Source organism: Euleptes europaea, chromosome 1 (genome assembly GCF_029931775.1).
Source record: "Euleptes europaea isolate rEulEur1 chromosome 1, rEulEur1.hap1, whole genome shotgun sequence".
Classification (NCBI taxonomy): Eukaryota; Metazoa; Chordata; class Lepidosauria; order Squamata; family Sphaerodactylidae; genus Euleptes; species Euleptes europaea.
In genome coordinates, this window is record NC_079312.1 from 168,584,447 (window position 1) to 168,601,177 (window position 16,731).

The 16,731-nt window shown below is 46.9% G+C and overlaps 1 protein-coding gene across 1 annotated transcript in view; it reads left to right on the forward strand.

Moving 5' to 3' along the window:
- Positions 1-314: 314 nt before the first annotated feature.
- The window catches only part of STAC3 (SH3 and cysteine rich domain 3), a 33,310-nt gene continuing 16,893 nt past the window's right edge, over positions 315-16,731 (forward strand). The window contains exons 1-4 of the mRNA XM_056851327.1: positions 315-389; positions 9,057-9,117; positions 14,273-14,492; positions 16,367-16,464. Of these exons, the coding sequence (XP_056707305.1) occupies positions 9,058-9,117; positions 14,273-14,492; positions 16,367-16,464 (378 nt within the window). The 5' untranslated portion in view covers positions 315-389; position 9,057. The remainder of the gene's footprint in view (positions 390-9,056; positions 9,118-14,272; positions 14,493-16,366; positions 16,465-16,731) is intronic.

A 16,731-nucleotide genomic window follows, 5' to 3' on the forward strand; every position in this document is an offset into this window, starting at 1 on the left:
TGGCCCACCTCTCCTAGCCGGATCCGTGACAATTCCCACCCCTCCCCAATCCCCACAGGTGGACCGAGCTGCTGCGTGGCCGTCTCCAGAACGTTGGCCCGCATGTCATGTTGAAACTGCTCTCCAGTGTCCAATTTCTCTGTGTCAGCCCTCCCGATGGATGGCAGCTGTCTTTTCCCCTCTTGGCCTGTCACTCTAGTTCCTTGTGGCGCTGGGACGGCAAACTTTTGCATGTTAAAACCTGGGGAGGGCATGAACTCTTTTTCCTCCACGGTTTTCTAAAAGGGAGATGTTGGCTAGGACGAAAGAAGAGCTGAGTTTAGAGCGGGACCGCCTGGTACTTTTGGAAGGATTGAATCGGCAGCTTGCGTGAACTTTTATCCTGGAAGGTAAGTGGCTTCCTTCGCTGCCCCCCGGGTGTTACCACCACTAGCTATTGGGGCACAGGATATTCCTGAGGTCTCTTCTAGGCTCCTACAGTTGAGAAATATGGCCCTTGCCTCCCCATAAAAAGCTCTGTATTCTTTTTAGCTGCTCATTTCCCCCACCCTGTAAACCTAATGTCCTCTTTTGCTTTCAGAGGTAGATGAAATTACGCGTGGCTCCCTTTTAGCGGCTTAAGATGGCGGAATCTCCTGTTCTGGCAGAGGGTGGGAATGGAAGGGTGTGTAGCTCTAAAAAAAAAGTCGCGCTTTCTGGAAGCTTTTAGGCCAGAGCGTGTATCGGGAGCTGCTGCAAGCTCTCGGCTTGTGCTTTCGGAGCTGAAGTTTTCAGATTTCCCTGAAGTATTTTCATTTTTGTCACGCGGCAGATGGACAAGTGACAAACATCGAAAGAGAGGATGCTTGTGGCATCTGCTTCCTCTTGACGGTTTTGTAAAGCAGGCATTGGAGGGGGGGAGGCGGTGCTGGTCCTTAGAACAGCTCCAGATATAAATCGTAAGCCGAACCTTTCAGCCTGAAATACAAGTCACGTTTTCTCCTGGGGTGGCAGTGGTGGTTTTTGAAATGTCGAAGACCAGAGGGGTGGGTATTTAAAACCAGCGCTTGTGACTTCCTCGGTTTTACCCTAGAGGCAACGCTTCAGTCTCATAGCCCATGTAGATGGCGTGAGCGGGTAAGCAGAAGGCCGGGCGCCGCTGATGAAACCTCTAGGAATCCGAGACTCACAGCTGCTGGGACTTTGGATCCATTTGTGGGCACAGAGACTCTGGAGCAGCTACACGCTGGAAAGCCCAAATACCTTTTCCCTGAGCTACAGATGACATCGGCCATGGCGGGCATAGGCCTGGGGAACATCTGGGCCACTCCCTCGGTGTGTCATTGGAGGGTGAGGCGGAATGCTTAAGAGTCCCAGGTGGAATGCTTAAGGTGGAATGCTTAAAGTCCAGGGATACCCATGCTGGGGACCAGAAGTTTCTTAGTGCTTTGACGTTGAGGTTTGGCTCCTGTCTTGGTAAGAAGCCCTTGATCATTTCAGAGAACTTGGATGGATAGGTGTGTGTTTTTCGGATGCGCCCCTTGGAGCACATTCCAACTTCTCCTGCTATGGGTGTGCGCAGTGGAAAAACAGGCGGCTATAAATGCACAAATATCCGGATTCTGGTGTAGGACCGGTAGTGCGCGTACCAGGTTTCTCAATGGATGGTTGACAGTACAGGAAGGATGATTTTACAATCGCATTTCAGCATTCAAGGGTTTAGTCTCAGTCGGGGCTTGATTGGAGCTTAGGATCTGCAACAGACCCTTAATTTTCAGCACCAAAATGTGCACAGTACACAGAACATGTGCACAGTGACTCCGACTCACTGCTGAGCAACACACCCCGGAGTTAAATATAAGAACTTCCGAAGCAGCCAGAATGGCTGCCCATCAGACTGGGGGCACAACAGCTGCTCTCTATAGAAATTAAGAGCTGGCATGGTGTAGTGGTTAAGAGCAGTGGTTTGGAGCAGTGGACTCGAATCTGGAGAATTGGGTTTGATTCCCCCACTCCTCTACATGAGCGGCGGACGCTAATCTGGTGAACCTTGGTTTCCCCACTCCTCCACATGAAGCCAGCTTGGTGACCTTGAGCCAGTCACAGTTCTCTCAGAACTCTCTCAGCCTCACCTACCTCACAAGGTATCTGTTGTGGGGAGGGGAAGGGAAGATGATTGTAAGCTGTTTTGATTCTTCCTTAAATGGTAGAGAAAGTCAGCGTATAAAAACCAACTCCTACTCCTCCTTCTTTACCATGCTTGTCCCTCTTCAGTGCTGAACGATGTTTGATCTCACCAAGCAACAACAGCGTACTTGTTTCGTTTCCGTGTATGAGCTCCTTTCAGAGCTAATAAATTCTCAATTCTCTCCTTTCCCCCCATCGTTTCACTACGTCAAACTCTGAGAAATCAACCTGTGCATTCTTGGGAAACCAGTGGGGAGCAGAAATGCCAGGGACTATCTTCTTTGTGACCTCCATCTTGTCCAATTGATGGGAATGGGGAAAGCTGCTTTGCTGGTCTCTTTCTCCAGCAACCCCTGGGACCTGTAGTTCTGTGAGTGGGGCTAGAGATCTGTGACAAAATTCTCAGAAAGCCTCACCAAACTACACTTCCCTTGACTCCCTGCAGGAAATACTTCTTGCGGCCATAGAATCGTTTTTCTCTTGCTTGCTCTGTGTTCTAAGAGTGTTTTCAGCAATTATTTTAGGACTGGCGTATGTGCAACCTTATAGCGTTGTAGAAAATGCTGCTGTTCCCTTCCCAGTATTCTGCAAGAGCTACCATCTCAAGTTCCACCCTCAAATTGATTAAAGGAGATTCAAATCCCTGTTTCACCAGTGGAGTGGTCCAACTTCACTAGGGTTGCCAACCTCCAGGTAATAGCAGAAGATCTCCTGCTATTACAACTGATCTCCAGCCGATAGAGATCAGATCGGCTGGAGAAAATGGCCGCTTTGGCAATTGGACTCTATGGCATTGAAGTCCCTCCCCTCCCCAAATCCCGCCTTCCTCAGGCTCTGCCCCAAAAATCTCCCGCTGGTGGTGAAGAGGGACCAGGCAACCATAAACTTCACAATAAAGAGTACTTTGGATTTGGCTTGAGCGGGTAGCCCCAGGACTAGTGACAGGTTCAGCCTAAATATGCTACCAACACTAGCTGGAGATCTCCTGCTATTACATCTGATCTCCAGGCGACAGAGATCAGTTCACCTGGAGAAAATGGCCACTTTGGCCATTGGACTCTATGGCATTGAAGTCCCTCCCCAAACCCCGCCCTCCTCAGGCTCCACCCCAAAAACCTCCTGCCAGTGGCGAAGAGGGACCTGGCAACCCTACATATCTGTACTTTTCAGAAGGATAATAAGAATAATTTCCTGTCTGCATTCTACTTTTTTTTTTTTTTACACCTTCCTTTACTAGCTTGTCTTGGCGTAAGAAAGACATTGAATGCGCAGGCAAGCGTTTAATGATAGTACGAACCACAGGGATAATGTTCTAAATCCAGTGAAAGGAAACAATTGTGATTGCTGTTCCCAGAAGATATGGGTGCAGCGAAGTTAAAAATTAAAAACGCCAAGTTCCTTCTTCAATCAAGTCTTAACCCTTTCCACGAGCTATGCTCAAACCATTTTTAGGTTGTTGTTTTTTTACATTTCTTATAGAGAATTTGAATGTGAAGAAGCTTACGTTGGCTGGATGCTTATTCTGTGTTGCAGTTGGTTCTTTCTAGCTTTCTGTGCTCCGTTCAGGTCTGAAAGGTATTCTTGCCATTGCTATTGGAAATGCCATGTGAATGAATGAATGAATCATTTATTTACAGCTTTTGCCAGAACAAAGTAAACAATTGCAATCTTAAACAGGATTTTAAAAGGGGAGGTAACAAATTTAAAAATACCTCCGTAACTTAACAGAAGTATATTAAAATGACAACATAATAAATAATTACCATTAAAAACATTGTCCTAAAAATTACATAAGTGCTAATTGTGACCAGTATTGACATTATCATTGGAGAGATCTCTCGAATGGATCTTGATTGCCACTGAGCAAAATTTAGCGACTTGGGGAAGACAAAAAAGTGTCCCCTTCCCACAGCAGAAATTTCATTTCCTCTTCTTCTGAGACAAACTCCCTTAGGTTCACAAGAGGATGAATCAGCTTCTGTCTAATATCCTTATAAAAGTTACACCTAAGCCATGTGAATGCGGCATAGGGTGGTGAACCAGCCGTGACTTGCTGCCAAGTCTAGCCACCGCTCTCTTGACGTGTAAGGTGGCTAAGAATGAAACTCTTCAGTCTCTTGCACATTTTTGTGCAATCTCAATCTGTTTCCCAGCTTCAGGGGACAATTGCATATGGAAGAGAATTCTTTTGTTCTCACAAGCTGTCATATTACGAGATTGGGGGGCACCTGAGAGGACAAGTCCCTTGGTCCAAACCCCACCCTCCTCAGGCTCTGCCCCAAAAACCTCCCGCCGGTGGCGAAGAGGGGCCTGGCAACCCTAACTGGAGGCCTGTTAATACAATTAGCAGATTCAAGCGGTCTGTAGCTTTTTTCCATGGGGAAAGCCTTTAGACTCCCTGCGTGCAGAAACTAGCATCTGAGGGAGAAAGCTTTCCCGAATAGCTTTGTCCTTGAAATGATAGTTTCTGTGAGTAGATTCCCCCCCCCCCAATGGGGGAAACATTGGGAGAAAATGCATGGTCGTTTTATCCTCCTTTAATCCCTGTTTCAGCCAGGATTGAACACATGCGTTTCGCCTAATGTGTGTTCGCTCCTGGCTAAAACAGGGATTAAAGGAGGATAAAGCGACCGTGCGTTTTCACCCTTTGACACATATAGTTCCATCATCTTCAGCCTGAAATGGTGAAATGGTGAAGAAGTTTGACCACTTCTGCAAATTGTACGTAAAACTAGCTGTAATGGATCCATCAGATCCATCATCTAGATGTGACTGCCCCCGGTGCTCTCCCTACTTGGCAGATATGTGCCTGTTGGTGCATTGGGCACCATATGGCCAGGTTGATGTATTCACAGCCACAAGTGAGTCAAGTGAATGCTGATGAGTCATTGGAAGGCATGACTGGAGTCAGGTCCCTAGCAATTGTTTCTCACCCTTCTGGGTGTATCCTTTTCTGCGTACTTCTAAAATTAAAAGGCAGGACTCAAGCCTTCCTGGAAGCTTCTTAATCCTAGAAGCGTAGGCACTGATTGTGGTTACTCATTGGTGGATCAGATTGCTCTCCCATTCACAAACTTCTTATGGGTTGCTTGCATTTTGGAAACTTGGTCCAGGGAGGGATGGATCATGAACCCAATCTTGTTGCAAGCTATTTCTAACAAGAAACTAAACAGAACAAGTTGCTGCTCATTAGGAGAATTGTGCATTCTCATCCTGTTTTAAATTTAAAAGATATATGCTGGAATGGGGAAAGATTTTGGAGGTAAAAAAGGTAAAGGTCCCCTGAACAAGCACTGGGTCATTCCTGACCCATGGGGTGACGTCACATCCCGACGTTTACTAGGCAGACTTTGTTTACGGGGTGGGTTGCCAGTGCCTTCCCCAGTCATTTTCCCTTTATCCCCAGCAAGCTGCGTACTCGTTTTACCGACCTTGGAAGGGTAGAAGGCTGAGTCAACCTTGAGCCGGCTACCTGAAACCAACTTCCGTTGGGATCGAACTCAGGTTGGGAGCAGAGCTTGGACTGCAGTACTGCAGCTTACCACTCTGCGCCATGGGGCTCTGGAGGTAGCAGAGCAAAATGTGTTAGGATTAAAGTGTCTTTGTAAAAGTAAGGGACAATCGTGTTCTGTTTCATTCTGCAAACTGAAGTCGCTGTGTAGGCTAAATGAGGGCCTATAAGGACACCAGTGACTGTTCTCATGGGCTGCTTCCACATGGAGATAATTATCTGGGGGGGGGTCTCACTGCGGCATTCACAGTGGCATCAGAGCATCCCCATGGAACCCCCCCCCTTGCACTTTTCCACCCACTTTCCTTGCCTCCGTGGTAGCTGTAAGGAAGAAGCCATTGAGCAATCCGGCCTTGAGAGTTTCATCCCCCAGGGAATCACAGCTGGGATAGTTTTGAGAACAGGTGAAACCAATGAGGAAGCAGGAAGCCAAGGTCAGCGGCTAAGTGAAAAAGGTAGGTTGCTCCAGAGGGTTTGGGATTTTTGTTCGTTCTACAGTGGCTGATAGAAGGAATAAGACCGGCTGTGTGTTGTAAGTAGAATAGCTTTCTAGTTGCTTTGAGTTGGTTGTTTTACTTTTTAAATTGCCTGTAACGGTGTGAGAGCTTATTTTCTTTTCTGCTCTCTCGCAACCAATAAACTTGTTATATTACTTAAGCAAAGGTGTGAGTCTCATCCCTGTGTGGCTCTTCCCTGCCCAGAACGAACCTGCAGGCTGGAGGAGAAAAACCTGAGTATAGGGACATTACAGGCCCAAAGTAAAGGAGGTCTAGGTCTCTCTCTCTTGCTTCTTGCATTGAGGAGAGACTAGAACCATACATGGTGGCAGCGGACTGGGCTGGGCATGGAGTCACGATAGGTCGGGACTTCCATTGACGCTTAACAGGCAATAAAGTGAGGATAGACTAGCTGTGATAATTAGGGATATCGAACAGCGATGTCTGTGGATTTTCCTAAGCCTTCCATCTTCCTTGCCATTGGAGGGCTTTTGGTCAAGATTTTTTAAAAAAATTGTTATAATGTTATAAAGCTAAAGGTATTACCAATCAACTCCAACAATGGTCTAATGCTCAGATTTAAATTTTACTAAACAAAGGAAGACTCTGATCCTTTTGACTGTGGAGTTATAAGGATAAATATGCAGCCAGCATCTTTCCCCTTCTATCTCCACAACCGAAAGGGCTAGGATGACATTTTTTTAAACAGTGAAAGCTGTGAATTAGTACATTGTTGGAATAGACCATTAGAATGTTATAGCATTTTAGAGATATAACTCTTACCGACTAAAAATATATAGAAAATCACACGGGGGAGGAAGGAAATGGCCACTGCAGGAATTGAAGTGAGAAAAATGGCAGAACCTGCACACCTTTCCATCTGCACAATGTCCAAAAGGATTGTCTCAAACCAGGTTTTGGGAAAGATTACAGGCAAGTGAGGGGGGGCACAGAAGTGGGACAAAGAGAGGACAATGCTGTGCAGATGCTCCCCAAAATAGCGCTGCTGTGTGGAAGAACAAAACTTCTGTGTGAAAACAGCCGTCTACATTTACCTATTTAAAACGATCCGGCTATGCATCAGCTAGTTATATTCTATATTATCCCAATAAGCCCCTGGATGTCCCATCTAGTCCTATGAATTAAGTGAATGGTGGATAATCGATACCAGTTAAAAGGTGACAAACCCTAATGGAGAAAGAAAGATTCTGTGTGTGCTCAGAGGTACTCTTTTTTGTGGCAAGGCTAAACATTGACAGTGAGTTCAGTTTCCAGGACTAATCCCTGACTGAGCCTTTCTTTCTCCTAGTTAAGCCCAGCCAGGGCTGCCAAGAGACCCCCCACCCCAGCAAAAATCTCACACTCTGCTCATACCATACAGATCCAATTTTGTTTAAAGAAGAGGAGTTGGTTTTTATATGCCGATTTTCTCTACCACTTAAGGAAGAATCAAACCAGTTTACGATCACCTTCCCTTCCTCTCCCCACAACAGACACCCTGTGAAGTAGATGGGGCTGAGAGAGCTATAACAGAGCTGTGACTAGCCCAGGATCACCCAGCTGGCTTCATGTGTAGGAGTGGGGAAACAAATCCAGTTCACCAGATTAGCGTCTGCCACTCATGTGGAGGAGTGGGGAATCAAACCCGGTTCTCCAGGTCAGAGTCCATTGCTCCAAACCACCACTCTTAACCACTACACCACGCTGGCTCTCATGTCACATGATTTGCTTGGTTCCATGGGCATGGCCGGGGCCCCTCGAGTTCTGTCCCCTAAGCTGAGCCAGAATGGGAATCCGCATTGAAAGCCAGCGTGGTGTCGTGGTTAAGAGTGGTGGACTCTAATCTGGAGAACCAGGTTTGATTCCCTTCTCCTCCACATGAAGCCAGCTGGGTGACCTTGGGCTAGTCACTACTCTGTCCGAACTCTCTCAGCCTCACCTACTTCACAAGGTGTCTGTTGCGGGGAGGGGAAAAGATAGGTGATTGTAAGCTGCTTTGAGCCTCCTTAAAGGTAGATAAAAGTGGGGTATAGAAACCAACTTTTCTCCTCCTCCTCTCCGAGCCATTCATCCATCCTTAAACTGACTGCGATGTGAATACATTCCTCCTGTCCTTAGAATCCTACTGACTACACAGCTGATGCCGACCCACTTAGGTACATTTCTTTTCACCGTTGGGCATTGCCAAGTATCTGGGGAAGTATGGCTTCAGACTGTAAGGTTATATCTGGGGTAGATGGAATGCCACTCTTCCCTGCCCGAACCTCTGGCTAACCAGCAGACAGGGCAGATTCAAGGTTTTCCGTTACTCCAAGCCAGGGAACAAAGAGAAATAAAAGGGCTGCACCAGTAACAGGAGATAAAAATAAGGCCAAGGCCAATGGTGCAAAATAGGTTAAAAAAATTATTACTCAGAATAGATATTCCCTATGCGTTTTGCCCAAGAGGCTTCAGAGGAATCTGAAGTTATTACAGTAGCCCTTCTCACTTTCTTTTCTTTCTTTCCCCCTGTTCTTGAACAATAAAACCATAAAACTTAAATAAGACCCATCTCTAAAAACTCCTCCTTTCGTCCCTTCTCTGCCGCCTCCCAAAAAACGAGCAACAAAATAAGTACGCTGAGGGTCAGAGTCCTCTAAGAGGAACTGAACCTTTTGCCCCAAGGTTGCTCGAGAAGATGCGGACCATTTGTTAAAACATGGTATAATCCATTTTCGCCTAAGTTGGTATACATAAGGACAGTGCAAAAGGATATGTGCCAAGGAGTCCGCTGACTGAAGAGGGCAGGGACACAGCCGGTCTGAAAAAGGAATCTTTAGCTTATGGCCCAGCAGTAGTCCTTCAAATAAGCATACTGAATTTTTGCATCTCTCTCCATGCAGTATGACTGAAAAAGAGATCCTTGAGCCACCTGCATCACCCACGTCCGAAGGCGGGAAAGGGGTAAGTGCTGTTGGGGCTGCTATGGGTGGGTAGGATATTGACCTCCTCCTTGCCCTGATTCTTGTACCGTAAGCCACGGGGAGGTAGTGTCCCTTGGAACACTCTGTGACCCTGGTTCCTTCTAATCAGTTGCGGCCACGGGAGCCACTATCTGACGTGCAACCGTCCCACGCCCGACCCATCCCAATACACCATGCCTGGTCGTCATCACCGCTGACTTGCCTAGATCCCTGAAGCCTTATGCTTTCGCGATCTGCCTTCGGTGTTGTCTTTCCTTGTTAGCTCAGCACGGCCCGTGCTTTCTCCCGTGGCTTGGGATGCTCTTTAGACGGCTTGCTTAGGCCTTAGATAGGGTTGCCAATCTCCAAACAAAAACCAGCACACGATATCAATGCAATACAAATCTTATATTAAGATCTCCAGGTAGTAGCTGGAGATCTCCTGCTATTACAACTGATTTCCAGCCAGTAGAGATCAGTTCCCTTGGAGAAAACGGCCGCTTTGGCAATTGGACGCTATGGCATTGAAGTTCCTCCCTTCCCCAAACTCCGCCCTCCTCAGGCTCTGCCCCCAAAAACCTGCTGGAGAGAGAGGCTACGTGTTCACACGTATCCCTCTGGGAACAAAAAATGCACATTTAGCCGCAAGGCGATTTACCAGCAGCATACAGTGCAATATGCCATGGAATGCACAAAAAACATTCTGAAAAGAGCTGACGAAGCCACCGTGAAACGTGAAGTGACTGGTCTCTCGCCCTGCAACATTTTGAGGCTTTTGCCCATGGACTTGAGTTGCGCTGGTACTTTATTGCTAGTTTTGTTACCATTTGATACTCCATTGTTATGAATGTAATACTTTGGTTGTTCTTTTGGTTTCAATAGGGCATGAATTCAATGCTCAGCAAACATTGTTGAATGCTTGTAAATAATTCAGTGCTTGTGTAATTTTTGCACTGCGTTCTTTGTAGTACCTGGAGGTTGGCAACCCTACACAGAACAGAGCACAGGGAAATGTCAAAGTTTTCATAGTTTTTGCAGGAAGGCACGGTATATAGGCAACAAAGAACAGAGTCTCTCAATATAGCATTTGCATACTAACGCACCAATTTTTGGACACAGCCCAGAGTTGTGCCCATCGGTTATCTTGCAGCTGCAAAACCCTGCTGCAGTCTGCCAAGTGCGGCAGCAATTTCCACATTTCATTAAACTGTTGGATTCCAGAATCCCTGGAGGCCCTGTCTATAGGCAAAGAAACGTCCATGAGCAAATACCCGAAGAAGAGTGTTGGCTGGTTCTCTACCCAGGGACACGTGTGAGCAACTATAGCCTCAGGAGAGGGGTTGCATTTCAGCTCTCTCTTCCCCCAGGCTGATCGCAGGCTTTCCAGCTCGTCGCTTTCCCCCAATGTCCTCGGTGTTCTGCCTTGTCTCCTTACCCTGGCAGCAAAAAAGTAACATCTGGGTCAGTGAAGCGTAGCCTCTCCTCTTTGGCGGTCCACATTGCTCGGGGTCAGGATGAGCATCATCAGTCTGATGTGATGACGCTAACCGTGTCTTAAGGACTTGAAATATGGAGATGATAACGAACCCAGGATGTTCACAAGTCCTTAGCGCTTCAGGGTCAGCCACCCCAGCCTTCTCAGTACAATTGATAGGCAAAGTAGCCAGAAAATCAAATCTTTATTCAATAGTTTTTCTTGCTCTCCTTACAACCCCGTTTCAAGCAGTCTGTCTCTTAATTTCTAAAGTGGCCCATAGACTCTTAATTGAGTAAGCGTACAAGCATACCTTGGAGATAGGGTTGCCAGGTCCCTCTTCGACACCGGCAGGTTTTTGGGGCAGAGCCTGAGGAGGGCGGGGCTTGGGGAGGGGAAGGACTTCAATGCCATAGACTCCAGTCTGGAGATCAGGTGGAATTTTGGGAGAACTCCAGCCCCCACCTGGAGATTGGTAACCCCATCCTTAAGTCATCTTTTAATAGATGACATGAAAATATTAAATGAGGCCTCTCCTTCAAATAGCAAGGGACAGTTTTTGCTTAATTTAAAGCAGTTTCCTTCAGTGTCTCCCGAAAAGCACTCATGTAGCTTTGTTAATATGCATAATATGCATACCTACCTCACAGGACGTCTGTTGTGGGGAGGGGAAGGGAAGGAGATTGTAAGCCGGTTTGATTCTCCCTTAAGTGGCAGAGAAAGTCGGCATATAAAAACTAACTCCTCTTCTTCTTCTTCATATTTAGTTAAATGGAACTGATTAAAAACAATAAACTGCATAGCGCCAGTTAGCCTCTGGTTCAAACCTCACCTCTGCCATGAAATACCTTCTTGTCAAAGTCTAATAAACATGTGTTAAATCAATAAAATAAATCACTCAGTCGCCTTTGGCAAGTTGCTATTTTTTCAGCCTCGCCTCACCCCCTGCCCCAAATCTACCATACTGTGATGGCAATATTAACCTACCTTACAGGGTTGTCCTAAGGCAACAGTTCCCAAACTTTTTGAGCAATGGAGCACTTTTCAGGGGAGAAATGCGTCGCGGAGCACGAATTTTCGCCTAGCACCTATATACTGAGCCGATTGAGAGTAGTATTTTTCTTTCCAGGCTCTTCCCGGAGCACTAGGAGATGTTTCGCGGAGCACCAAGTGCTCCGTGGAGCACAGTTTGGGAGCTGCTGGGGTTGAAAACCCTTCAGAGTGCTTTATCGAATGGGTGTTGAAGTCATCGATTGGCCAAAAGGCTGATCAGCATCATCATCAACAGCAAATTCGATGGGTCGCTGGCCCGGCTTAAGATGCTTTTCTGTGGCGAATGGTCCCCCAGCCCAGCTTTCCTTAAGCTGCAGCTCTTCCAGCCAGTATGGAGATTTCCCTTCTCACCACGGAAGGTGCGCATTGCTGCGCTGTGGTGTGAACAGGAGCCACTGCTTGGGAAGGAGTTTGCGATGTGTTGTGCCTCCACAGTGTGGCAGGGAGGACACTGCTGCTATGTGTGTGCGCTTTGGGCAGTTGTGCGCATCACTGTGGAATTTTCTCCAGGTTTTTTTTGGGGGGGGGGGCCACAGGCTTTAAGAGTGTCCTGGGTGTTCCCCCCATTTTTCTTGTTGCCACCTCTGCACAGTGCCGGATTTAGATGAAGAGAAGACCTAGGCTATTCCACTTGTGAGGCCCCTCCCGACCCCCCACCCTCTTGTCTAGAGGAAGACGGAAGAGGGTTTTAAACAAAAATCAGTGAAGCCGAGGATGATGACGGCCGGTGTTTAAAATCCCGCCATTCACAATTCTTCCTCTAAAGGACATAAGATGTTCTGTTTAATACTGCAGTGATGAGCGGGGGTGGGTGGGAGCATAAATGTTAAAATCAACACTGTGAAAAACTTTTGCAATAACCAAACTTTGTAAATATTTTATGGAATAAGCCGGCATTCTGAAACGGAGTGCAAGGGACAACCGAAGGGTTGTTTAGAGACGACAGTGCGTTGTGACAGCATGTGAAAGAAAGGCCTATGACATTGTCAAAAATATTATACACCCTGGCCGGAGGCCCCCTAGATTTTTTAAAATTTCATGTTTTATTAATTAAAAAAAAACAAAGCGCGGTGATGGCTAAATTAACCAGCATGTTGAAAGGGAGAACGATAGACGGGTTTCAAAAGAACCGGAAGTGTTATTTTGATTATAGAAAACAGATAATAAACATGGAAGAATTTATAGCCGAGTTAAAAGATTAAAATAGAAGCAGTGGATAAGGTTTAAAATGCTTAAAGTTAGAATTTGTAATCTGTAATTAAATAATTAGAAAACTGATAGCAAGTGAGAAAAGAGAGCATATAAGTCAAGGTATTGATTAATTTTGTGTGATGTAGAATGGCTAATCAATTTCCCTGGAAGAAGCCTAATTGGTATCTGTATGTATATGTGTATGTTAAATGTTTGTAAATTTTAGTGTTAATAAAATATATTAAAAAATAAAATAAAAATAAAAATGCAACATACTTGCATACCCATACATACAGTATCACGCCTTCCAAAGGGTGCCGCACAATATCAGCCTTAATAACAGCTGAGCAATAACAAATCATTCCTGAAAGACTATATTATAAAAAGTTTGTTTGCTTTAAATCATTCTTAACTAATATATATAGAGGCTATCATTCTTAACTAATACATATAGGGTTAATCAATTTATACATTACTAATTAAACCACCCATATACTCTACTCTTCGTTATTGTTACCAACTCTATCAATAGCTTTTGGTCATATTCGGTTTGATCTGCAACACAATATTAGAATTGCAATTGTGCATAGTCATAATAAAATTTCAATTTCTTCTGAAACTCCCCCCCCCACGGGTCTTCTATTCAGCAAGTGAGTCAGCTTTGCCACCACTGTATATCCAGCCATTTTCTCTCTCCATCTTTCTATCTCCGGAATTTCTTCTTGCTTCCACATAGATGCCAGAACCACCCTGGCTGCCGTTATCATTTAACTCAGTGGTTCCCAAACCTTTCGGGCCACCGTCCCCTTGGTTCCACAAACTCGATCCCAGTGCCCCCTACCCTATCCAACAGCACAGTTGATGGGGCCCGCCTCTAGCGCCCCCCTCCCGCTGCCCCCTTGCCTCTTAGTGCCCCCCCAGGTAATCCCCCCACCTCCCTGGGGGTGGTACTGCCCACTTTGGGAACCACTGATATAACTAAACAGGTCTCCATGATTTTTATCAAGTTCTTCGGGTACTGTACCCTATAACACGGTCTCAGGAAATTTTTTAACACCTTCTGTATTTCTTGGTGGATTCCTATCCAGAATTTCTTGACTTTTTTGCAAGACCACCAAGTATGAAAGTTAGTCTCGTCAGTTTCTTTGTACTTCCAACAGCAATAATTTTGAAGCCCTAGGTTTCAGCCTGCCGAGGCTATAAGTAAATCCGGCACTGCCTCTGTGTCTGAACTGCTCATGAATGTGTCTGAGACATGCTTGCTAAGGGCGCTGGTTGCCAGGGATCTTGGTTGGCATCGGTCAGATGGTTATTTCCACCCCACCCTCCCATCACCCACCCGCTCCGCCCTGCCCTGCCCCGCCCCACCCCATCCCCGCAACCCCACCCCACCTTGGCCCCTCAGCTGCAGAGGCTAAGGCGACTTTTCCAACGCAAGCCCAAGGAGGAGCCCATCCAAGAGGAGCAACAGGCCAACGGGGAACTGGTCACCCCCTCAGGGGGGCCCATCTACTACTTTGAGGAGGAGGAGGAGGAAGAGGAGGAGCCCGAGCCGCCGCCAGAACCAGAAAGACCCGTCAACGACAAACCTCACAAGTTCAAGGATCATTACTTCAAAAAGCCCAAATTTTGTGACGTCTGCGCCCGCATGATTGTCCGTAAGTCCTACCTGCGAGAAGCCAGAGGGGGGTTGGAAACAGACGTGTGTGTGTGTGTTGAAGAATTGATTCCAATATCATATCAGCAGGTAGGGTTGCCTGGTCCCTCTTTGCCACCGGCGGGAGGTTTTGGGGCGGAACCTGAGGAGGGTGGGGTTTGTTGAGGGGAGGGACTTCAATGCCATAGAGTCCAATTGCCAAAGCGGCCGTTTTCTCCAGGTGTACTGATCTCTATCGGCTGGAGATCAGTTGTAATAGCAGGGGATCTCCAGCTACTACCTGGAGGTTGGCAACCCTATCAGCAGGGCAGGAAGGTGTCCAACTGGTGTGGCTTCCATCATCACTAGGGTTGCCAACCTCCAGGTACTAGCGAAAGATCTCCTGCTGTTACAACTGATCTCCAGCCAATAGAGATCAGTTCACCTGGAGAAAATAGCTGCTTTGGCAGTTGGACTCTATGTAGGGTTGCCAAGTGCCTGCTGGTAGCAGGCAAACCCCTGCCAATCCACCCGGCTGCCCACCGACCAGCTGAGGGTCAGCGGGCAAGCGTGCACGCACGCCTGCACGTTGCAGCACGTCACTTCTGGTTTACATCTGAAAGCGCCCCATCGCAATGGGCCTTTTAACATTCAAACTCCCAGTTTGAGTGGTAAAAGGCTCCTTGCGACGCGGCACTTCCAGGTGTCAACCGGAAGTGATGTGATCACGTCAGCACGGCCGTGCGCACCCAATCCGTGCCTCAGCTTTGCCCAAAAAAACTCCTGCCGGAGGAGAGGGGGGACTTGGCAACCCTAACTCTATGGCATTGAAGTCCCTCCCCTCCCCAAACCCCGCCTTCTTCAGGCTCAGCCCCAAAAACCTCCCTCCGGTTGCGAAGAGGGACCTGGCAACCCTACCTTTAGTGTCTCTACAGGTGACAGTCAATCAGTTTTTCCTACTCTCTATGGTACATCATAGGAGAAGGGAAAGTCCTCGAGCATCCATCATCTGTATCCACTCTAGGACTCGTTTCTCCTAGACTGTATGGAATGCCATATTATCCTCCATCTGATTGGCCATATCCATACAGGGGAATTGATCTCTATCATGTGGAGATCTCTCATAATTCCTGAAGAACACCAGGCCTCATCTTGAGGTTGGTAACCCTAATTCTGCATCTTCTCAGAAGCAGGTAATAGAATTTTTTTTTTCAAAGACAAGAGTTGGCACTTGGAGTGGCAAGCTTCATGTGCCCGGAGCAGACCTCTGCTTTTTGAAACAGGCCTGCCCCCATTAAAGTCGCAGTGTAGAGTGCAGTTTATAGCAACAATTAAAGGGAAAAGCAGTGGTACAATTTAGAATGCTGAAGGGGTGGGTGGGTAGGGTTGCCATCCTCCAGGTGATGGCCGGAAACCTCCCATCATTACAACTGATCTCCAGCGACAGAGATCAGTTCCCCTGGAGAGAATTGCCGCTTTGGCAATTGGACTGCATGGCATTGAAGTCCCTCCCCTCTCCAAACCCCACCCTCCTCAGGCTCCACCCCAAAAATCTCCAGGTATTTCCCAACCTGGAGCTGTCAACCCTATGGGTGGGAAAGGTTTTACCTTTTTCATCTGACCCAGAGTTGGCTTTTCCTCAAGCGAAGTGCCAAAATAAAAGCTCAGCTCAGCTCTGCTCAGCTGGATGTGGAGTTTGGGGCCCCTTTTACAATTCAAATCCCACTTAGCCACCTTCTGCATTTGCATATGTTTGGGACAGACCCGCACTTAAGGATGTGCATGGTTTTGTTACTTATGCATAGGGCACCAGAACTGCAGAAAGTTGTTGAATGGGGGGAAGACATTGTTTCAATCCACCCTGCCCCCAACTAGCTCCTGCTTTTTCTGTTGTAGTCAACAACAAGTATGGCCTGAGATGTAAGAACTGCAAAACCCACATCCACCATCACTGCCAGAGCTATGTGGAATTCCAGCGCTGCTTTGGCAAGATTGTAAGTCTTCCTTCTTGGCCCCAAAGCTGTTTCTCCCTGTCATACACTCTCCCGAAAAAAGTTGTCCATACCTGGGAAACAACCACGCTTGACTACTACAATGTGTTTTGCTGGGGGGCTGCCCTTGGCGAGCGTTCAGATACTTCAGATCCTTCAAAATATTGCAGTTATGTAATTGGGACTGGGGCAGAGAACATTGCAGACGTTTCCTTTGCAGAAGTATGGAAGCCATTAATTTTGTTCTGGAACCATCGATATCATAAGTAT